Here is a 24,533-nt window from a genome sequence, read left to right as displayed (position 1 = left end):
AAAAGGCTAAAGATGGTGGTTGGATGCCTCCTTGTAACTTTTTTTTACCTATTTTTATGCCTCCTGCACAAAGCTTTTTGCATATCTCCTTCAGTGAAAAGGGAAGGGGGTATACAACATCCAATAATATAACCTGACCAAATATCCTCTGAAGTTATAAATGAACTGATTTGAGGTTAGTGTTTGACTATATATAAGTCCCTGCAAGTTGGTTGTTTTGTGCATACACGTGATGATGGATGATGCCCTCCAGTTAATGTAAAGTGATAGCTGTGGTGGTATGTCAACAACATTTAAAGCTTAAGTTTGTGTGTGCAGCTATTTGCCTCAGCATATCTGGTAATAGCTCTTTTGCATCACACCAGTTTATAACCTTTAATAATACTAGCGTTGAGTCATGTCAACACGTTAGACAAAATTTAGTATCTGCAACTAACAAAATCCCCTCTATCCTTTCCCATGCTTTCCACCATCTAATTCCATTGGGTTGATGGGCTAGAAATGTAATTATATTTTTTTAAAAAATTTAATTGAATTTTCTGTTTTACAATTTAGAATATTCATTTAAACAACCTTAAAATGTCAGTGACTTCCCTTTTTCTCTTTCCATGGTTCATTTTGCATAACATAAATCCCTGCATATTTTATATAAACTAAACCATTCAGTATTCCATTATTACATCCATCAGGACTTAACGCTGTTGAATTTATCTTAATGCTGCCAGCATTTTCAAATGTACACCATTCCCACCCACCCCCTCGTATTCAATAAACGTTTTCCAATCTTTGAAGTATGTTGTTCTTGTTCTGTACTATGCGGACCTATAAATTTAATTTCGAAACCTTAAGCATATGGGGGATTCAGTATTTTTCTCCTCTTCAAACCTCCCAAAGATAAAAGAACCTGCTTGTTTACTTAAAAGGGGTAACTGGAGCAGATTACAAACATTTCCTTAACAGAAAATGTACCAGATAGGTTCAAGACATCATAACACATAACATGTGTATAAAAATCCATAAGGATCCAGGTTCCACATTCAGTCTAAATGGATCTTGCATATTTAGTAGAGCCATTGCATAAAAAGGGCCTGATCCAGGCCAAATAAAGCACTTTAGTTCTTCCCCTACTGATTTCCATGGCGCCCCCTGCACATAGCTGCCAAGTTCTCCCCTTTTTTAAGGGAAATTCCATTATGCTGAATAGGCTTCCTCGCGAGAAAAGGGAAAACTTGGCAGCTATGCCCCTGCAGCTCATGGTGCCCGATCCTCCATAGCAGCACCGCCCGGAGACAAAAGGCGCCGTCTCTATCAGATTTTGCATCTTCCGGGCGTTATGGGACTACAACTCCCATCACCCCTGGCTGGAGCTGATGGGAGCTGCTGTCCAACAACGCCTGGAAGGCGCCAGGGTTAACCCAGAGATGGAGAGAGGACAGAGAGCGGCCGGGGCAGAGATGTACGCTTGTGTTTTTTCCCCAGCAAGCACCAAGGGACTAGTCCTCATTGCGCAGTGCCCGGCGTGGGTACGGAGGGCAACTGAGAAGAACCCGGAGAACCAGACGTTGCCTTCCGTGGCTCTCGCGCGTAAAAGGGGGTGGAACCATGGGCGGGGGGCGTCCAAGCTGGGGCCCTCCCTCCTCTTTTCCAGCCTCTGCCTTGTGGGGCAAGCAAAAGGATCGGTTGCCCCTCTTTGCGCCGCTGGAAAAATGGGGAGAATAACACGGCACATGTAACCCTCCGTACGGGCAGAGGGCGCGAGAGAGAAGGAGGAGGAGGAAGCGGAAAACAGCCGTCAAAGCCGTCTTCCTCTTCCTGCGAGCGAGAAGGGAAAGCTTCGACGTTGAAGCGCGGCTGCGAGGCCGGGAAAGGGAAGGGAAGCGTAGTGTGTTTGGAGCCGACAGTGATCAAAGTTCAGTGGAATCTTCGCCGCTCCAACGTTCTCTTTCCCACGCTCAACGTTCTCTTTCCACGCTCAACGTTCCATCGCGCTGCCTTCTTTCACCAGCGTTCCGTGTCGTCGTTCAGGTTTCGAGTCGGTGATAACTGTTTTTCCTTTCTAATAAAAACAACTCCTTTTGCTTCCGACGCGGCCTTTCCAGCCGCTGGATTATGAGCAGCAGCGAGTCTCCCGACTGTACGGCGACGTCAGGTAGGATAGTGCGAAGTCTCTGTGACGATGGAGCGAGGTGTTCCGTTCACTTAGGGCGTGTCAATTTAGGAGCTGAAATTTAATGTTTGCCTATTTATTCAGTGAGGGGTCTGAAAAACATGTTTGGGGGCATGAGGAATTTAAACCTGTTATTTTTGTGACTGGACAGCATTTGGCTTGGCAAGGGTACATTTGATTAGGAAGCAAATGAACTGGTCTCGGAATACCAGAGAATTTTAATTGTGCCTTCTGAAAGTGTCAGGTAATAGAAAAGACGTACAATATATAAATAAAAATATATAATAAATAATATAACTGCAAGTACTTGGCAATTATTTTTAAGGATTTGTATGCACTATTTGCACACATTTTATTTACCAAGCAAAAACTTAAGTTACATTAATTTAACCAAAGGACCTTTTGAATTCCCTAGTCATGTTACAACTTTTTAGCACCCCTCATTTTTGGAATACGGAAGCTGAAGAATTAAACAGGCCCTACCAACTAGTGCATTTCCTTCTCTTACTGGTTCTGTGGAAAATACTAATTGGGATTTACTGTACCAATATGTACCTTAGTGTTACTTTGTTAGCATATTGTGCTGTAAGGGCAGATAGAGCTCATCAACTTGGAAAGACAGACCATATTCTAGAAGAAGGAAAACACTTATCCCAAACCTCCACAGCCTTTTGGGAGAACCTAACACAAATCCAGAGTGGAGTCCCTAAGATGGTTGGATGGTGCCTTGTACGCCTCCTTCTGGCAACTCTTGCAGCCAAGCTGATGTCAAACGTATTGATTGCTCTGCTTTCCTTTGGACCACATCAGCGAGGCCAAGAGGGGAGTCTTGTTGTCTGGGCAGCCCAGGGCCTCCATACACACTACCCAAGCTTGCGTCCCTGGGAAGTCACTTTGGTGGATTGACTTTATGGCATTGCCTCTTGAGACAGACAGATGCCAACAATTTTGTCTGTTGGGGAAATCAATAGGACTTCAAAGTTTTTGTTTGGATTGTGCCGCATATTTCATTAAGCTCTATTTTTAGATCCACGGGGTGTGTAAAATGCCTGCCCTCCCAAGTTGCCTGTTTTTTCCTGTTAATATAAGGCATAATAATAATATTATAATTTATTATTTATACCCCGCCCATCTGACTGGGTTTCTCCCCAGCCACTCTGGGCAGCTCCCATCATCATCATCATCATCATCATCTTCATCATCATAAAGTGATAAAACATCAGACATTAAAAACTTACCTAAACAGCACTGCCTTCAGATGTCTTCTAAAAGTCAGATACTGTAGTTGTTTATTTCCTTGACATCTGATGGGAGGGCATTCCGCAGGGTGGGCGCCACTATTAAGAAGGCCCTCTGCCTGGTTCCCAGTAGCTTCACTTCTTGCAGTGAGGGAACAGCCAGAAGGCCCTCGAGCTGGACCTCAGTCTCCGGGGTGAACAATGGCGGTGGAGATGCTCCTTCAGGTATACTGGGCCGAGGCCGTTTGGGGCTTTAAAGGCCAGCACCTACACTTTGAATTGTGCTCGGAAACGTACTGGGAGCCAATGTAGGTCTTTCAGGACCAGTGTTATATGGTGCCGGCAGCCACTCCCAGTCACCAGTCTGGCTACCGCATTCTGGATTAGTTGTAGTTTCTGGGTCACCTTCAAAGGTAGCCCCACATAGAGTGTATTGCAGTAGTCCAAGCGGGAGATAACCAGATCATGCACCACTCTGGCAAGACAATCTGCAGGCAGGTAGGGTCTCAGCCGGCGTACCAGATGCTGACTTTGTTTGCTGGAGAAATCAATGGGACTTCGAAGTGTTTGTTCGGATTGTACCACATATTTCATTAAGCTCTGTTTTTGTGTTCTCCTTCCTCTCCAGCCGTGGCGTCGTACACTTGCATCACTTGCCGCGTGGCTTTCAAGGATGCTGATGTCCAGCGTGCCCACTACAAGACCGACTGGCACAGGTACAACCTGAAACGGAAAGTTGCCGAGATGCCGCCTGTCACTGCCGAGAATTTCCAGGAGAGGGTTCTGGCGCAGAGAGCCGGGCTGGAGGAGCAGAACAAGGCAACTGCTACCTACTGCACGGCTTGCAGCAAGAGGTTCTCCAACTTCAACGCTTACGAGAACCACTTGAAATCCAAGAAGCACCTGGAGCTCGAGAAGAAAGCCGTCCAAGCGATCAGCAAGAAGGTCGAACTCCTGAACGAGAAGAACTTGGAGAAAGGCCTCGCTCAAGAGAACGTCGACAAAGATGCCATGAATGCTGCCATCCAGCAAGCCATCAGAGCCCAGCCTTCCTCGTCTCCAAAGAAGGCTCCCTTCTTGCCTGGCGGTGCTTCTGGGTCTTCGGTTGCTGTGGAAAGTAGCAGAGAGCGTGCAGAAAAAGCTCCTCGGCTGCAGTGGTTTGAAGAACAGGCCAAGAAGCTGGCAAGAGAGCAATCGGAGGAAGAAGAGGAGGTCGATGATATGGAAGAAGGTAGCGGGGCAAGGGCAGTTTCTGGCAGCAATCTTTTGGGGGTGTTTAGATGCTTTAGCACAGGGAAAGCCATCCAGAACTTCTGGACTACAATTCCCATCATGTTGGCTGAGAATGATGAGAAGTGGTCAACAACAACATGTGTTTGTGTTGTCTGACCCCTGGTTTATTAGAAAGTCCCATTAATAGGCTTTGTACAGCAGCTAGTTCAAATCAGCAGTTTACATCTAGGCTGAAAATATAGAGGAGATAGGGAGAATTTGGGCTCCTTGAATATTTTTTTAAAAAATTATTTTAACAAAAAAATTATACCACTTGATTGTAAGAAAACCCCTAAGCTGGTTACAAAAATATAGAGCAATAAAATTATTGATAACAATGGTTAAACACAGGTATAGAAAAACATTCTGAAGGATTGTTAGAATTGATAGTAGCTCAAAGGAGGCAAAACATATGTAGCTTCTACATGTCTCAATAGACTTGCCTAAACAAAAATGTGGGTTGGGGTTTTGGGGTTTTTTTTTGCCAATTATACGGCCTCAGCCCAGTATGCCTGAAAGAGCGTCTCCACCCCCATCATTCAGCCGAGACACTGAGGTCCAGTGCTGAGGGCCTTCTGGCGGTTCGCTTGTTGCGAGAAGCCAAGTTACAGGGAACCAGGCAGAGGGCCTTCTTAGTAGTGGTGCTCGCCCTGTGGAATGCCCTCCCAGCAGATGCCAAGGAAATAAACAACTATCTGACTTTTAGAAGTCACCTGAAGACAGCCCTGTTTAGGGAAGTTTTTAATGTTTGATGTTTTAACGTGTTTTTAATGTTCTGTTGGGGGAAATTATTGTTATTGTTATTATTGATTTCCCCCCAAAAAATAACCAGTTGTCACCAAATTAATACAAAGTTAAAGCCTAACCAAAAATTTTTTAAGCAGGCACCAAAAATAAGACAGCACAGTATTCTTAGGGAGTTTTCTGAGTGTTCGACTTGAACGCTCAAGCAGCCCAAATGATTTTGGGGGAAACAAGGGGATGGTAGACTATTCATAATTATGAGATCACTAGCCTGCCACTTGTATTCAATGGTTAACTTGCGTCTTTTGGTCAGCATGAAAACATTCCTCCTAAGCTTTCGCTTTCACTTGTTTTGGAAGGTTGGGAGGATGTAGACTCCGATGAAGATTTAGAGGTCGAAGAAGGACTGATGGAAGGAATCCCAGATGAGGCCGAAGAGAGTGCGTCTGGGAATGATCACCCCAGCTCAGACGCGATCCCAGTAACTGACTGCTTATTCTGTTCCCACCATTCAAGCTGTCTCATGAAGAATGTTTCCCACATGACAAAAGTTCACAGTTTCTTTATTCCAGATATAGAATATCTTGTGGATATCAGAGGTCTGATTAAGTACTTGGGTAAGTCTTAAGACATGCCAGCCTCAACTATCTAAAGCTCTCTTGTTGATTTTAAGAGGGCATCATGCGGCATTCATCTCAGTGTTGTTCCTCAGAGTAAAATACATATAATTTGAAACAGGGTGGATTTGATTTAAATCACTAGTCAGTAAGACTTGATTCAAATAATTTTTTTTACAGAAAGACTCCATCTTGTTGGTATAAACTTAATATTTACAACCAGATGAAGGTTTCATTTTTGGAAGAATAAATTTTCAGAGTAGTTTTTACAGTTATATCAAAAATTATTGATTTGGTTATACTGTTAGAAATACATAGACAGATAATTATGAAATTATTGTGCAGTGAACTGAAACAAGGCTATTATATTTGTACGGGATGTGGGGGGCACTGTGGTCTAAACCACTGAGCCCCTTGGTTTTGCCGATTGGAAGGTCGGCAGTTCAAATCACAGTAACAGGGTGAGCTCCCCTTGCTCTGTCCCGGCTCCTGCCAACCTAGCAGTTCAAAAGCACGCCATTGCGAGTAGATAAATAGTTCCCACTGCGGCAGGAAGGTAAATGGCGTTTCCGTGCGCTGTGGCTTCCGTCACGGTGTCCCGTTGCTCCAGAAGTGGTTTAGTTCTGCTGGCCACATGACCCGGACAGCTGTCTGTGGACAAACACTGGTTCCCTCGGCCTGAAAGCGAGATGAGTGACGCAAACTTAATTCTGTTGTAACAAACCTAGTTCTATTGTCAAACTTAATTCTATTGTGTTTTATGTTCGCTTAGTATGGTATGTGAATCTGGTCTGGGACTGTAATAAATTTCATTCATTCATGAGTGCCACAACCCCATAGTCCAGTGTTTCTCAACCAGTGTGCCTCCAGATGTTTTGGGACTACAACTCCCATCATTCCTGACCACTGGTCTTGCTAGCTAGGGATGATGGGAGTTGTAGTCCCAAAACATCTGGAGGCACACTGGTTGAGAAACACTGTCATAGTCGCCTTTGACTAGACTTAACAATCCAGGAGTCCTTTAACTTACCTTTTTACTATTTTATTTGTCAATGGTTTTGTATTTACTGTATAATGCAGGGGTAGGCAACCTAAGGCCCGGGGGCCGAATGTGGCCCATTTGCCTTGTCAATCCAGCCCGTGGACGGTCCGGGAATCAGCGTGTTCTTACATGAGTAGAATGTGTCCTTTTATTTAAAATGCATCTCTGGGTTATTTGTGGGGCCTGCCTGGTGTTTTTTACATGATTAGAATGTGTGCTTTTATTTAAAATGCATCTCTGGGTTATTTGTGGGGCAAAGGAATTAGTTCATTTTTCCCCCCTTCAAAATACAGTCCGGCCTACCACATGGTCTGAGGGATGGTGGACCGGCCCACGGCTGACAAAGGTTGCTGACCCCTGGTATAATGTGAAGCATGGATGTGGTCTTCCAGATGTTGCTAGACTTAAAACTTCCACGGGGTTCGTTGGATTTGGGAGTTCAGCAACACACAGGTTTCCCATCCCTGGTGTACAGTAGAACGACATTTGGGCTGTGGAATGCTGTGAAACAACAAATACGTTGCATTAGCATAAGATGGGAGAATACAGTGTGTGTATCTTTCCTCTCACAACCTACAGGAGAGAAGGTTGGCCTTGGGAAGATCTGCCTGTGGTGCAATGAGAAGGGGAAATCCTTCTACACAACGGAAGCTGTGCAGGCCCATATGAACGACAAAAGCCACTGCAAGCTCTTCACGGAAGGAGATGCTGCCTTGGAGTTCGCAGACTTCTACGACTTCAGGTGGGAAATGGCAGCGGCCAAATTTAGACACACAGGAAATGAAACGTTTCGGTTTTGGCCCAGTGAAAACGTTTGGGACATGGGGCCCACATTTGCATTGGTCTAGCCTAGGGCTTGCTGATCAGAAGGTCGGCGGTTCAAATCCCTGTGACGGGGTGAGCTCCCATTGCTTGGTCCCAGCTCCTGCCAACCTAGCAGTTCGAAAGCACGTCAAAATGCAAGTAGATAAATAGGAACCGCTACAGCGGGAAGGTAAACGGCGTTTCCATGTGCTGCTCTGGTTTGCCAGAAGCGGCTTTGTCATGCTGGCCACATGACCTGGAAGCTATACGCCGGCTCCCTCGGCCAATAATGCGAGATGAGCGCACAACCCCAGAGTCGGTCACGACTGGACCTAATGGTCAGGGGTCCCTTTACCTTTAGAAGAGGCCAACCAAAATGGCCAAAGGCCTGGAAACGATGCCTTATGAGGAACGCCTTAGGGAGCTGGGTATGTTTAGCCTGGAGAAGAGAAGGTTAAGAGGTGATATGATAGCAATGTTCAAATATATAAAAGGATGTCATATAGAGGAGGGAGAAAGGTTGTTTTCTGCTGCTCTGGAGAAGCAGACACGGAGCAATGGATTCAAACTACTGTACAAGAAAGGAGATTCCACCTAAACATTAGGAAGAACTTCCTGACAGTAAGAGCTGTTCGGCAGTGGAATTTGCTACCAAGGAGTGTGGTGGAGTCTCCTTCTTTGGAGGTCTTTAAGCAGAGGCTTGACAGGCATATGTCAAGAATGCTTTGATGGTGTTTCCTGCTTGGCAGGGGGTTGGACTGGATGGCCATTGTGGTCTCTTCCAACTCTATGATTCTATGATTCTAGTATTGTGCTACTTGGGTAACATACACAAGCAAGACTCTCGCGGATGGGCAGAGTAACATTCTACTTCCCAGCTTGCTGCTGCTGCGGATGCTCCCTAACCATGATTGGATCCTGGCATTGGAAACAAGTCACTTTATTCTGCTCGCTCACAAAGTGTTCGCTCTCTGGAGTGGTGTGGGGCTGTTGTTAATGTGGAAGCAGCCTTCTTCTCACTTGAATGCTGATACGTCTGTCAGCCTCTTGAAAACCAGTGGCTTCTCCGAAAATCCATTTGACCTTTTGGAAGTCTGTTTGGCAACAAGCTTGCTTATATGCACACGTGAAGCAGGAACATTTTATTTCTCAAGAACGTTGTAACTGTTTCTGCAGCAGTGGGACAAATGCTTGCTAGAGATTTAGCTGGACAAGCAAGGGATAGCTTTGATCCTTTGGTGTAGGCAGGAGAGGGGAATGTACATCAGAAACATGTTAAAACGTAGTTAGTTAATCTGAGCCCACGGGATAGGGCAGTTTTTATACATTTTGGACAAATGATTTCCTGCACTAGCCAATAAAGGTGTACCAGCTGATGGACCAAGAAATATGGGACACAATCTACCAGAAATCACTTTTGCATAAGCCCTTTTGAATCTAAAATAGAACTTCAAAGAAGGTTGTGCTGATAATATTACATTTTCCCTTCAGCAGGCTGCTCTAATGCAAAGTGTTTTTTGTGTTTTTTTAATGTATAGACTGCTTTTCACCAAAATATTTACTATGAGGTGGCCAACGTACATTGTGGGTTGGTGTTCGGTGTCCACTAGTCATTGCATTCTACCCTTAAATGTTGTAGTAAATGTAAACTTGAGTACGCATACATGCAGACTTGTGTACAGGGGAACCCACAGTGAAATTCTCAAGGGTTTCTGTGCTTCAGCTGTATAACTTAACTCTTCAAGCTGTTGTATGTGCAAGGGGAAAGAATTCAAATCTTCAATCGCCAGATAAGCTCAGAAACAAGAAGGCTATTTTTTAAATGAAAAATAAAAGCCTTGACATGTAGATGGTGTTAAACCTTTTTGATGGTGTTCAACAACAAGTTACTTAAATTCCCAGATATCTAGAAACTTCCCCTGTTTTTTAAACTACCCAAGATTTAGACAATTATATTTTGGCTTACTATATGTTATTATGCCAATAGGCCATTTATTAAGATGGTATATTGCCAGGATTTGATCATCTGAATGCAACCACTGTCTCCACCTTGCCCCTGGTACTTGGTCTCCAGCGATAACCTTTTAGCTTAAAACCTACATTCTGTTAGGTTATTGTTCTATAGCCCCGTTATATGGATACAGTGTGTTCTTTTACAGCAGACGAGAATAACAGTATAGCCCTGTTGGTTTGTTGTATCAAAATATATACAGCTGTATCATATATACATAACACAGCACTTTACAACAACATAAAAACATAAAACCAAACAGTAACATCGTAAAACGTTAAAAGCAAGCTAAAAGCAAAAAGAGCTTTAAAACAGGCATCCGTAGACCATTGTGGGTGATAGTCAGCTTCTTTTGCTTTTTAATTTTTTCAAAGTGGAGCATTCAGATATGCAGTCCTCTAGCTCTCATCTAAAACCTCAATGTTTCCTGATTTTCATGTGCTTGGCGCCTCCCTGTTTTCCTGGTCCTTGGTACAGCTATACTATATGACAGTTGTGAATGAGACGATCAGCTTTTGGGTGTGTTGAGAGATTTCAGAAGCCAAGTCTCATTTGAACGATATTCCAGAACCCTGCGGTGGCTTTGCTGTCACAGTTCTAGAGAATATGTAGCCCCTTGTGGCATATTACTCCAAAGAGACTTTCACCTCCTTCTCAGAAGTTTTAACGGGTAACCTGTGTGCATCGCTGGTTTTGAGCTTTTTAAGCTAAGGGGAGTAACCCAGGATCTTGCTACTTCTGTTTCATAGGAGCACTTACCCTGACTATCAGGAAGGAGATGGTGCGGAGATGTCTGAAGAACTGCCACCGGAGAAGAATTTGGATTATGATGATGATTCAATGGAGCTGATTTTACCTTCAGGTTAGTGTATTCTTGAAATATACCAGGATCATCCCAGGTGCTCACTTTACAGATTCAGTAACATTGGTGGGCGTGCCTTTTCGCTCTACAGTGGCACAATTAGTCCAAGTCAGGGTGCCTTCTAAATGACTTGCCTTGAAGGCGAGCCATCTCTGCCTTTCCCCACCCAGAATATTTAATAATAATATTAATTTTTTAATTTATACCCCACCCATCTGGCTGGGTTTCCCCAGCTACTCTGGGCAGCTAACAGCATATCTAAAAACATAAAACATCAAGCATTAAAAACCTCCCAATACAGGGCTGCCTTCAGATGTCTTCTAAAAGTTGTGTAGTTTTTTTTTTATCTCCTGGGACATCTGACGGGAGGGCAATCCACAAGGCGGGCGCCACTACCGAGAAGGCCCTCTGCTTGGTTCCCTGTAACTTCGCTTCTTTTAGTGAGGGAACCAGCAGAAAACCCTCTGAGGAGGACCTCAGTGTCTGGGCTGAGCGATGGGGGTGGAGACGCTCCTTCAGGTATACTGGAACGAGGCCGTTTAGGGCTTTAAAGGTCAGCACCAACACTTTGAATTGTGCTCAGAAACGTACTGGGAGCCAGTGAAGATCCTTTAGGGCCAGTGTTATATGGTCCCAGCAACCACTCCCAGTCACCAGTCTAGCTGCTGCATTCTGGATTTGTTGTAGTTTCTGAGTCTCCTTCAAAGGTACCTAGAGCACATTACAGTAGCCCAAGCGGGAGATAACTAGAGCATGCACCACTCTGGCAAGACAGTCTGCGGGCAGGTAGGGTCTCAGCCTGCGTACCAGATGGAGCTGATAGACACAGAATTGACCTGTGCCTCTGTAATGGTTGTGGCACCTGTCGCTCCTCCCAACCCTCTCCTGACTTTGGACAGATTGGTGGGCGTAGCAAAACCCAGTCACATATCTGTGATACTTAGACAAAACAAACTTCAGTAGAAGCTGCCACCATCCCTTCTCATGCTTGCAGCTGGGAAGAGAGACCGAAAGGAAAATCTCTCTGCCGTTTACTAGGCTGCAAGGCTCTTAGTCTCTTCCTGAGGAAGCAGACAGAAATTCAACCGGTTTGGTTTTCCTTAACTCAAACCCAGGCCCACTATCTTGTGCAGCCCACAGAAGGTTTAACTTCCAAAAGATATGTTGCAAGCACCAGCAAGACTCAAACAAGCGGTAAGCGACCAAATGCCTTAACCCAGGGATCCCCAAACCTCGGCCCTCCAGATGTTTTGGACTACAATTCCCATCATCCCAGACCACTGGTCCTGTTAGCTAGGGATCATGGGAGTTGTAGGCCAAAACATCTGGAGGGCCGCAGTTTGGGGATGCCTGGCTTAAGGGACTGAATTGGTTCCTCTACCCTAAACAAAACACATAAGATCCAACGATGTTCATTTTCTAGGATTTATTTAAAATATAAAACAAGACAACTTAAAATAGCAGTGCACATTTCTTAAGAAAAGTTACAAACATAGAAAATAATAACAAAAGCATAGAATTGCTCTAGCTAAAATACATACATCAGTAGATAAGATCATGTTGCAAGGTCTTAGACAGGCAAGGCAAGGCCCCCCTTCCTCCTTACAGCCTCATGTTGACATAGGCTCTAGCAGGGTTTGCAAGTTGGCAAAGTGCAAAGTTCTGTTCCTGGAGGTTCCATCTTTATCCCAAAATACCCCACAAGGGGTTCTGGAATTAAACCAATGAAAATATTACAACAATTAGCTCTCACCAATGATGTGAGGTGTGAGGCATAACTCTCAGCTGTCCAAAGTTAGGTACCTTAATTGGGTATTGGAATGTCTAAGGGTGACTCCCCTATTCTTCCCAGCCTAATTGAGAGACAGCAGAGCCTCAGGTGAAAGAGAGTTTCTTGATCTATTGTCCACCTCCCATTACATGCCACAAGCCAGGCCATTCGGATCTGAATCAGGGAAATAGATAACACTTGAGCCTCTATAAGACCAGAGGCAATTAGCACATTCTCTACAGACAGCTATATGGGGGGAGTAGAGAAGGGACAGGCTGGTGTGTAAAAACCCAGTCTGCATTGCTCTCTCCCAACATGCATTGCTGCAGAACCAAGGAACCAAAGTTGTCTGCTCTACAATTCCTATTCTATAATTCCCATACTGTTTATCATGACAGCCTCCGTGGACAGTTGTGAGTCCAAAATGACTCCTAGACTGTGCACCTGGTCCTTCAGGGGCACAGTAACCCCATTCAGGACCAGGGAGTCCCCACACACCCATCCACCCTCTGTCCCCCAAAAACAATGCTTCTGTCTTGTCAGGATTCAACCTCAATCTGTTAACCGCCATCCATCTGCCAGCCGCCTCCAGACACTCACACAGGACCTTCACCGCCCTCACTGGTTCTGATTTGAAAGAGAGGTAGAGCTGGGTATCATCCGCGTACTGGTGGACTTCCAGCTTTTGTACTAATGCTATGACTGTGGTGTGGGCATGCCTCTGTCCAGGAACCAGCATCTGTTGGCAGATTTTGACCCCCTGAAGAATTTCCTTGCCCCATCAGTTGTTGATCCACTGATGGTTGTGTTGATGTGCGTGGAGAAGTCGAGTCGGTTGCAGTGGGATTAGTCAACAAGAACTTTGTGGGGCAGGGCTGTTGAGAGCCTTTGTATCTTCTCCATCCCTAAGAGAAGAGTCTTAAAGAAAAAAGACCTCAGCCCAGTGTGTGCCGCGTTATTGCATCTCTGCCCGTACTCTTGCACTCCCATCTTATAAGGAATACGATACGCAGAAGACAGTTGTGTTGACTTCAGTGTGGCAGCATTCACAGTGAGCACACTGAACTTTGTAGACTTAACATGCAGTGTTTCAGTCAAGGTCTGAAGGCACAAGCTGTACAGCAGCCTTGGGAAGCCTTAACTTCTCTGCCTTAAGTTCCACGTTGAAATAAAAGTGGGATGTAATTGTACTAATCATGAATAAACGGTTTCTTCCATTACTTTCAATGCAGCTAATACATGGGGACAGTTGCTAACCTTCCCATTTGGTTGACTTGCAGCAGCAATCACCTTGCAAAATTTCCAGGCACACACCCCTTAAGCTTGCTGGTCATTTTCGTACATGTGTCTTCAATATTGCGCTGTCTGAGAAATGGGGAAATCGCTTCCCAGCTTTAAAAATCTCACAGGAGAGGTCTGCAGGCGTACGACAGCACAATTCTGCTGTGACCCCGGCAGGTCTAGCCTTGAGATCCACATTTATACCACTCTAAAGGAAGTACGGTATGTGCTTTAAATGGGAGAGCAAAACAAAGAATTTTATTTAAACCAGCAAAGTGGAGTGTGAGGTCTCAGGATTCTGCCCCTGTTATGAGTTTTCTTTGACTGATTAAAAATCCTTATGGGGATAGGAAAGTTCTTTTTTATACAAAAAAACTGAAAAGAAAAGAAAATCGGTGGTAACATATGATAAAGGTGGGCCGCAAATGAAATGAAATGCTCTCTTTCAGAGCCTTTTGAGTGATTTCTAGCACATTCTAGCAGTGTCATCGCATACTGTTGGAAGTGTTGCTGACGGCAGTGTTATCTGTATGTTTATTAACACACTTTTGTACAGGTGATGCCTAGCTCAGTGGGTGATTTATTCCTGAAAACCGAGGTGTGCAGTGTAGAAAATCTGACCCTCAAGCTTTTAAACCAGGGGTAGGCAACCTAAGGCCCGGGGGCTGGATCTGGCCCAATTGCCTTCTAAATCCGGCCCGCGGACATTTCAGGAATTTTTTACATGAGTAGATTAGAATGTGTCCTTTTATTTAAAATGCATCTCTGGGTTACTTGTGGGGCATAGGAATTCGTTCACCCCTCCAAAAAAATAGTCCGGCCCCCCACAAGGTCTGAGGACAGTGGACCGGCCCCCTGCTGAAAAACTTTGCTGGCCCCAAATTTAAACTGTTGATGCAAACATTTAAACGTGTAAGCCACTAGATGGCACTTTTGGGATTCTAGCATTCCAGTTCCTGGTCTCAGCTTGTTTACTAGAGATTGTTCCCATGACAAACGTTGTTTGAAGCGGTCAACACATTCACATGGGTGTGGAATGCGATACTTTCTATTCCAGTATATCAGACATGGGTCGCAGTGGGCATGCAGGGAAGACATCCAGTTTGTCACGAGGACAGTATTACAGTATAGCCACTTGCCCTCTTTTGAAGAGAGGCACACTGGAAGTCTCTGATCTTTCAAAGCTCTCCCCTTCTTGTTTCAGCCAATTAGTTCTTTGTGTTCTCTCACCTCCCCAGATACACAGACACACATATCCATGATGATCTTGTGCTGTTTTTGCTGTGGGGTAGTGGCGCTGTGGGTTAAACCACAGAGTCTAGGATTTGCTGATCAGAAGGTCGGCGGTTCGAATCCCTGCAATGGGGTGAGCTCCTGTTGCTCGGTCCCAGCTCCTGCCCACCTAGCAATTCGAAAGCACATCAAAGTGCAAGTAGATAAATAGGGCGGGAAGGTAAACGGCGTTTCCGTGCGCTGCTCTGGTACGCCAGAAGCAGCTTTGTCATGCTGGCCACATGACCTGGAAGCTGTCTGCGGACAAACGCCGGCTCCCTCGGCCTATAGAGCGAGATGAGCGCCGCAACCCCAGAGTCGGACACGACTGGACCTGATGGTCAGGGGTCCCCTTTACCTTTAGCTGTGAACTATATGCTCTGTTAAGAATAATTTGCCAGGGGAGAATTTTGACCAAGCATTACCGTTGAGGGCTATAATGTCTAATGCTGTGGGCTGATTCAGTGAATGCAGTTTTAGTGCTTGGAAGGCATTTTGCTGCTAGGGTTTTATAAAAAATGATAACTAGTAAACAGCAACATGAAGAGGTGGCATTGAAAATACATTAAAGCACAGGGTGGATTTGATTTAAATCAAATCGTCAGTACGTCAGTAAATCAAATAGGCAGTAAGACTTGATTTAAATATTTTTTTTTTATAGAAAGACTCATTCTTGCTGGTATAATCTTAATATTTACAACCAGATGGAGGTTACATTTTTGGAAGAATAAATTTTCAGAGTAGTTTTTACAGTTATATCAGAAAATATTGATTTGGTTATACTATTAGAAATACATAGACAGATGATCATGAAATTATTGTGAGGTTTAATAAATTAACTGTTTATACTTGGACAACTTTTCTGCTGTACTTTATTGGAAGGAGAAAAAATAATCATTTCCTTACAAAACAAGAACATTATAGCATATGGATCCATGTTTGTTAACTGATGTGGTTAAACATTTTTTTTAATAAAAAAACCCACTTAGACTGAGTTTTAGCACACATGAAAAACTTAAATCCTTATTTCCTGATGACTAGCCTTTGGACTCTAATGTAACTTAAATAGAAAACTATCTTTAGAAATATTTTTCCTCCGAAAGTATTTTATTTTAAAAATCGATGTAAATAAAAAAAAATTATTATTTTTTAATCCATTTTTTTTAAAATCATTGACTTTTATCCACCCTGATAGAGCATCACTTAACCAAAACTGAAGAGAAGAAAAGCCTAAGAGAGAGGGGGAGTGTCTTGATTAGCCATTTCCCCTGTTTGTAGCATGTAGTCTGCCATGGCAGTACGTAAAGAAAGGGGTGTTCAGCTCCCCACCCCCAAATGTGTGAAATCCTTAGGGAAGTTCTGAAGAGCCATTGCAACTCACTGCAATGGGATGAAATTCTGAGAACCAAATTCTTAGCATGATTGGGAACTGTTTTGGGGACAGGGGGGGGTCACGTTATCGCAGTAGAAATCTGTCGGGGGCTGCATTCCAATAGTGGGTGAGGCCTTATGGGATTCCGAGTTTCACGGTGTGGCTAATGATATCCCCATTTTCCATTTTACCTTTGTTTTAAAAGCTACTCTGTTGCTTTAATATTCACATTTCCTTCTTACAAAGGTGCCCGGATTGGTCACCGTTCATTGATGAGATACTATAAGCAGCGGTTTGGTTCTTCAAGAGCTGTGGCTGTTTCTAAAAATAAACATGCTGTGGGCAGAGTATTGCAGCAATATAAAGCTCTAGGATGGACAAGCAGCACAGGTAAGCAAACGGCATTAGTGTGTTTTTCAATGCAGTTACTAGCCAGTGTCCTTGAGAGGCATCTCTTTTAGCCATAGGAAGGGACATGTTCCTGGAAGTAGCCAATTATAGTAGCTGCCTGCTATTCTCTCTTATTCTAAACTAGTTGGTATACCTTTTCAAAGAGCTGGTGTGTGAGGGCCAACCAAAGTTATTGAGCTTTTTTTTAGGATTGAAGTTACTGAACTTTTTTGGGATTTTACCCCAGGAAATAAACCGCCATACGATTTTACCCCAAAGTTGTTGAGCTTTTTTTTACAATTTTACCCCAAAGTTGTTGAGGATTGAAAGTTGTTGAGGATTCAGGCTGCCCCTGAAACGGATTTTGGACATGCCTGGGCTAGGCATTCTGTTACTTCCCTCTGCGCCCAGTTGTGTTTGTGTGTGTGTGTGTGTGTGTGTGTGTGTGTGTGTGTGTGTGTGTGTATTTATATGTATGTATATGTATATGTATGTTGGAGGATGGATGGCGGCTAACAGATTGAGATTGAATCCTGACAAGACAGAAGTACTGTTTGTGGGGGACAGGAGGCGGGCGGGTGTGGAGGACTCCCTGGTCCTGAATGGGGTAACTGTGCCCCTGAAAGACCAGGTGCGCAGCCTGGGAGTCATTTTAGACTCACAGCTGTCCATGGAGGCACAGGTCAACTCCGTGTCCAGGGCAGCTGTTTATCAGCTCCATCTGGTACGCAGGCTGAGTCCCTACCTGCCCACTGACTGTCTCTCCAGAGTGGTGCATGCTCTAGTTATCTCTCGCTTGGACTACTGCAATGCGCTCTACGTGGGGCTACCTTTGAAGGTGACCCGGAAACTACAACTAATCCAGAATGCGGCAGCTAGACTGGTGACTGGGAGCGGCCGCCGAGATCACATAACACCGGTCCTAAAAGACCTACATTGGCTCCCAGTACGTTTCCGAGCACAATTCAAAGTGTTGGTGTTGACCTTTAAAGCCCTAAACGGCCTCGGTCCGGTATACCTGAAGGAGCGTCTCCACCCCCATCGTTCTGCCCGGACACTGAGGTCCAGCTCCGAGGGCCTTCTGGCGGTTCCCTCATTACGAGAAGCCAAGTTACAGGGAACCAGGCAGAGGGCCTTCTCGGTAGTGGCACCCACCCTGTGGAATGCCCTCCCACTAGAGGTCAAAGAGAACAATTACCAGACCTTTAGAAGGCATCTCAAGGCAGCCCTGTTTAGGGAAGCTTTTAATGTTTGATGGATTTCTGTATTTTAGAATTTCTGTTTTTTTGGAAGCCGCCCAGAGTGGCTGGGGGAACCCGGCCAGATGGGCGGGGTATAAATAATAAATTATTATTATTATTATTATTATTATTATTATTATATATTTATTCTTTGGGAATTTTTAGAGGTTTCTGGCTAGCTTCTTTTAGAAACAGAATGCTGGGCTAGATTTAACTGGTTGCCAAATTTAGGCATGCTTCCTGAGCCCAATTTTAACACATCTCCCAACATCAATGGCATTTTATGTAGGAAGCCACTAGACCTGTGCAGACATCATTGTAGGACTGGGTGCTTCTGTTCATTGTAGACGTTGTTTTGCCTTCAGGTTAAGTGTTGAATGTTGGAAGGGGCAGTCGGGTGGCGCTGTGGTCTAAACTACTGAGCCTCTCGGGCTTGCCGATCAGAAGGTCGGCAGTTCGAATCCTCGAGTGAGCTCCCATTGCTCTGTTTCAGCTCCTGCCCACCTAATAATAATAACAATAATAATTTATACCCTGCCCATCTGGCTGGGTTTCCCCAGCCACTCTGGGCGGCTTCCAACAGAAAAATAAAAAACAATGATCTATTAAACATTAAAAGCCTCCCTAAACAGGGCTGCCTTCAGATGTCTTCTAAAAGTCTGGTAGTTGTTTTTCTCCTTGACATCTGATGGGAGGGGGTTCCACAGGGCGGGTGCCACTACTGAGAAGGCCCTCTGCCTGGTTCCCTGTAACTTGGCTTCTCGCAGTGAGGGAACTGCCAGAAGGCCCTCGGTGTCCGGGCAGAACGATGGAGATGGAGACGCTCCTTCAGGTATACTGGACCAAGGCCATTTAGGGCTTTAAAGGTCAGTACCAACACTTTGAACTGTGCTCGGAAACGTACCTAGCACTCCGAAAGCACGCCAGTGCAAGTAGATAAATGGGTACCACTGCGGCAGAAAGGTAAACAGCGTTTCTGTGCACTCTGGCTTCCATCACGGTGTTCCGTTGTGCCAGAAGTGGTTTAGTCATGCTGGCCATATGACCCGGAGAGCTGTCTGTGGACAAACGCCGGCTCCCTTGGCCTGCAAGCGAGATGAGCGCTGCCGCACCCCATAGTCGCCTATGGGGTCCTTTACCTTTACCATGCATGTTGGCTCTTTCTCCATAACTGCAGGAGCAGCACTGGCTCGTGAGCGTGACATGCAGTACCTTCAGAGGATGAAGGCAAAGTGGATGCTGAAGACCGGCATGCAGAATAACGCTACAAAGCAGATGCACTTCCGCATGCAAGTCAGGTTCTGAGAGTGCCCAGCGATAAGCATGACGAGCCTGAGCTTGCCTCGTTCTTTCAGCAATGCTGTGGAAGGAAGATCCAGTCACGGAGAAGTGTGGTACTGCATGCTGCCATTTCAACATGCTTCCCAAGGAGATCTCAGCATGGTGTAACTTGGCTGTCAGACTTCAAATCAATAAAGCCTATGCATAAGAAAGAATGTTTTGCTGGTTATTTGCAGTATCGGCTCTCAAGTATCTATGCTGTGCAGCTGAGTTGCACTTCAGACAGTTGAAAGGTTTACTGAGGAAGTGTCTCACCAACGCTGTTAGGTGAGAGGGTCAGTTTTATCCACACACACATACCTTGGATTTGAACGCCTTGGCTCCTGAACAAATTGGCTCCCGAACAATCGAAACCCAGGAGTGACTGTTTCGGTTTTCGAACGTTCTTTTGGAAGCCAAACATCCACGGCTTCTGATTGGCTGCAGAAACTTCCTGCAGCCAATCAGAAGCCGCACTTTCGTTTCTGAACTTTTTAGGCTTCCGGAATGGATTCCATTCGACTTCCAAGGTAGAACAGTATTGCAGGGGGCAGCTGCTCAGAAAGAGGAGTTTGCTTGAGAGGAATTTGCAGCAGATGAGAACTTTGAACCAGGGGCTTTCAAACTCATACCCAGGCCAAAATGCTATACCAGTTCTCCCTCTGTTTCTGACTAGGGAACAGTGAGCTGGAGCTTGATAATTCACAGAAAAGAGACTAGGTTGATAGGTAGGGAAGCAGGCCATAGCAAAAGAGGTCTTGTCAAAGTATGTGGGGATGAGAGACTTTTGAGTAGATTAACTGGCAATTTCCATTAATTCCACAGAAGCCTTGCCTCCAAATTCTGAGCCTTTAACACTTCAGTCCAAATCCTTGACTTTGTATTGCGTCCCACAAATTCCAGTGGGGTTTAGTGACTTGGTGGCGCTGTGGGTTAAACCCACAGAGCTGTGGGTTAAACCACAGAGCCTAGGGCTTGCCGATCTGAAGGTCGGTGGTTCAAATCCCTGCGACGGGGTGAGCTCCTGTTGCTCGGTCCCAGCTCCTGCCCACCTAGCAGTTCGAAAGCATATCAAAGTGCAAGTAGATAAATAGATACCACTACAGTGGGAAGGTAAACGGCGTTTCCGTGTGCTGCTCTGGTTCGCCAGAAGCGGCTTAGTCATGCTGGCCAAATGACCTGGAAGCTGTACGCCGGCTCCCTCGACCAATAATGCGAGATGAGCGCCGCAACCCCAGAGTCGGTCACGACTAGACCTAATGGTTAGGGGTCCCTTTACCTTTAACAGGTTTTCAGACTGCATTGTGAGAGGCTGCAATGACCACTTTCAGCAATGATTAATCTGTTCCTGACAGCCACCCGGAAGTGCTTTTCTGTGGCGATGCTTTTATATCCATGGATGGCATGGAGACGAACTGGTGACATGCTTCAATTAAATTGCACCCTAAATTGAAACCAGGGGGACATAGGTGTCTTATTCTGCCTTGACTCCCCTTTCTACCATTTTTTGTGGGTGTTTTTGTCAAATGCAACATCAGCCTTCCCCAACATGGTATCTTCCAGATGTTTTGGACTACAACGCCCCTCAGTCTAAGTCGGCATAGCTGGCCACAGACTCACTTCCATGAAGGGGAGCCATGCTACAAGCATTTCCCTTCTACCATTGCTTGCAGTCTTGCACCATGTTTCCCTAATGCTTTGCAGGAGAGCACTGACTTCAGGCTTTTAGGAAAACACGAATAAGGTTAAGTAGGAGGAACCCTTTAGATATATGCAAACGTACCTGGATCCCTTTGTAAATCTTCTAGCTCTACCCAGGTTCAGCAAACTCACTGGAATGCTTTTGAGCATCACTCGGAGGAATATTTTTCAAAAGGTAACCAGTCTGACTCCATCACAAATGGCCTTTCTCACAGAAACACCGCGGTGCATACAATTAACATTCATCACACTCGAGCTGGGCATCTCGAGAGAATTAAAACAAGGAGAATGCAAATCAGTAACACAAAAACTGCCTGACCTCTGAGCTTATAATGCCTGCTTCATCGTCTTCGCCTGAGAGCTTTAGTCTTCATAGTCATTTGCAACAGAGCTCTGCCCCACCATTGCTGCAAGAGCATAGACAACCTAGTTTCCTATGTAAAATAAGTTCAACAGGTAATGTCAGTAGATAATCCACTGCCAACTCATTTCTGCCCCTCCTCGCCTGTTTCCAGATCTGGAATAACAGAAACGAGAAGGTCTTGAAAAGCATCTTAAGGGTGAAGGTTGTTCATATGTTAACTTACAAGTTCACCTTATTCCTCCTAATTCCCCTACCTTGTGTGGAAACTCTTCACAGTGGTTCTTTAATGAAAATGCCACAGATAGCCAAAGGCCTGGTTATAGTAGGGTTGGCATATTTTGAAGAGCAAGAAGGAAGACACATTTGCTGAGTTCTACTTTTAAGTAGGGATCACTATGACAGCTCTGATTTTACATACCCATTAAAAAGAGGGCGTATCCTGGAAAAAGAGGACATATGGCAACCCTAGAGGAAGGTTTTTGCCTGATGCTTAAAAATGTGTAATGAAGGTGCCAGGTGAACCTCCTTGGGGAGAGCATTCCGCAGATAAAGGGAGTCACTGCAGAAAAGGCCCATTCTTGTGTTGCCACCTGTAACGGATTGACACGGTTTTGAAATATTCATTCCTACCTGGCTGGGAAAGAGTTAATCCACCTCCAGCCTGACTGACATAACATTCTGGTGGGGGCGGGACTGTTACCAGTTTAAAAGGAGGGAGCAGCGGTTTTGTCAGTTGAGTGGCAGTGGGTAGGTGTGAAGAAGAAAGTTGAGAGGCCAGGATAGTGGGGATCTAGATGAGGTTCAGGAAGGCTCGATGTTAAATGTTTGACAGAGATTATCTACAACCGAAATGTATCTTATAAACATATGAAACGTTAAAGAAACAGCTATGTTCTAAGATTAACAAAATTCTTCTCTTTTGTGCCAAGACGTCTCGTCATTATTTTTCCAGCAAGGTATCGGGACTCACAGAAGTGGTAACTCATTAGAGGACAAAACTTACCTCAGGAAAAGAGGCGAAAGTTTGTGCCTTAGAGTAACACTGAGGAGGCTTAGAAAGATAACCTGGGGTGTCAACAGGTTGCCAGCGTGGAAAGGGCAAACTTTTGCAGTAGGGGGAATCAAGCAGAGAGAGACCCTTTACTGGTGGCAGGAGGTTATTCTATCAAACAGCCTAGAGTTTTTTGGGTTTTTTGATACCAGGCCGCGTGACCTGGAAGGAGAGTCTCTTTATTTATAAACCCACAAGAACAAAGGGTGTGGGCGGCTTCGCCTCTGGGTTCCTGTGTCGCCTTTTAGTAATAGAGAGGGGGACATTCGTCGCACCACCCTTCAGATCTCTTGCGGAGAAGGCACACAAAGAAGGACCTCAAAGTGGTGATCAAAGGGTTTGCGTTGATTCATATGGGGAGAGACATCGTGGTCCTGAGCCATTTAAGGCCTTGTAAGTAAAAACCAGCGCTTTGAATAGATATCCTTTTGCAGGAATGGCATTTGTCCTCTACTACTGCTGCATTAAAAATCTAGGAAACTGAATTATATTATTCTGCAGCAGTTTACGGACAGAACAATGTTCAAGAGCTGTTCAGCTCATGATCTTGAAAATCCTATCTACAAGGAAACTGGCTGGGTTATCTCTCCCTGCTTCTAGGTTTCCATCCTCCACAAAGAACAGTGTGTAATAACAGCAGCTCACACAATGAGTGTTGTCGGTGAGTCAGCAATTTGTTCCTCTTGCTAGAGCCGGGCAGTTCTTGCTCTCAGCTAGCAACACTTACATATTGTTTGCTCGCTGACTTCCAGGAGCCTCTGCAGGCTCTATTTAAAAAAGGCGAAAATCCAACTAGACTAACCATAAAAAGTCTTTCTATAGTCACGCATGCATAAAACGTGCTAGAATATTTCCACAACATGTATAAAGATGGAATCTGCTGGGCATAGTCTAAAGATATCACTTACCAGGAAAGTCCGAAAATAGACCATTTTCCCTTCTCGTCATTGAAGCTTGGAGCCTGATGTTTACCTCGTCATAGAGACCAGCACTTCAGAAAGCCAAAATACACATGGGATGGCTGCAGGAATAACAGTTTCCCCTTCACATACTTGAATCAGCCCCAGTTTGTGGAATGTGTAGTGCCAGCCAGTTAAGTCTAAAACAGGATGTCACATAAGAGCCAGTGGGTAGGAATTTGAGACTTCCTCCTTGAAACACTTTGGCAATCCTGAGACTGGGGGAATGCGGATTTGCACCAGCAGCTGGAATAGTATCTATGGATACGTAAGGGCAGGTTCTGTTTACAACAATATCACGCAACTGTAAAAGTGTAGTTACTTTCAACTTTACCAAAAATACACCCGGGGGTGTGTGTGTGAGAGATCCCAGATCAGAGCTGAAAGCTTTGGGGCTGACCTCCTCTAGATTGTCTCCTGAAGCCTCACACACAATGCATACTTCTCAATAATAATAATAATAATAATAATAATAATAATAATTTATTTATACCCCACACATCTGGCTGGGTTTCCCCAGCCACTCAGGGCAGCTCCCAACAATAAAAAGGGATAAAACATCAAACGTTAAAAACCTCCCTGAACAGGACTGCTTTCAGATGTCTTCTAAAAGTCAGAGAGCTGTTTATTTCCTTGGCATCTGATGGGAGGGCGTTCCTCTCACAGGGCAGGTGCCACTACCAAGAAGGCCCTCTGCCTGGTTCCCTGTAATCTCACTTTGAGGGAACCGCCAGAAGGCCCTCCGAGTTGGACCTCACTGTCCAGGCTGAATGATGGGGGTAGAGACGCTCCTTCAAGTATACAGAGTCGAGGCCATTTAGGGCTTTAAAGGTCAGCACCAACACTTTGAATTGTGCTCGGAAACGTACTGGGAGCCAATGTAGGTCTTTGTAGGAATTTGTCTGCTGGGCTAATTGGCGGTGTCTTTTGGTTTTGCCTAACTCCTAGCATGGAAGTGAGAGCTGGACCATAAAGAAGGCTGATCGCCGAAGAATTGATGCTTTTGAATTATGGTGCTGGAGGAGACTCTTGAGAGTCCCATGGACTGCAAGAA

The 24,533-nt window shown here is 45.0% G+C and overlaps 1 protein-coding gene and 1 long non-coding RNA gene across 2 annotated transcripts; one reads left to right on the top strand and one right to left on the bottom strand.

Moving 5' to 3' along the window:
- Positions 1–1,816: 1,816 nt before the first annotated feature.
- Positions 1,817–19,580, top strand: ZNF622 (zinc finger protein 622). The gene is made up of 7 exons (XM_035124940.3): positions 1,817–2,149; positions 4,034–4,636; positions 5,781–6,038; positions 7,660–7,822; positions 10,645–10,757; positions 16,700–16,843; positions 19,262–19,580. The coding sequence occupies exons 1-7, from the start codon at positions 2,110–2,112 to the stop codon at positions 19,387–19,389; spliced, it is 1,449 nt and encodes a 482-aa protein (XP_034980831.2). The 5' UTR covers positions 1,817–2,109; the 3' UTR covers positions 19,390–19,580.
- LOC118089868 (uncharacterized) lies at positions 18,225–23,622 on the bottom strand. The gene is made up of 3 exons (XR_004693195.3): positions 23,429–23,622; positions 21,188–21,369; positions 18,225–18,588 (listed from the first exon to the last, which is right to left on the bottom strand). It is a non-coding gene; the product is annotated as an uncharacterized LOC118089868 (long non-coding RNA).
- Between the last annotated feature and the right edge of the window lie 911 nt (positions 23,623–24,533).

The sequence above is a fragment of the Zootoca vivipara genome, chromosome 8 (genome assembly GCF_965207765.1).
Source record: "Zootoca vivipara chromosome 8, rZooViv2.hap1.1, whole genome shotgun sequence".
Lineage (NCBI taxonomy): Eukaryota > Metazoa > Chordata > Lepidosauria > Squamata > Lacertidae > Zootoca > Zootoca vivipara.
This window is presented reverse-complemented; position numbering and strand designations above follow the sequence as displayed.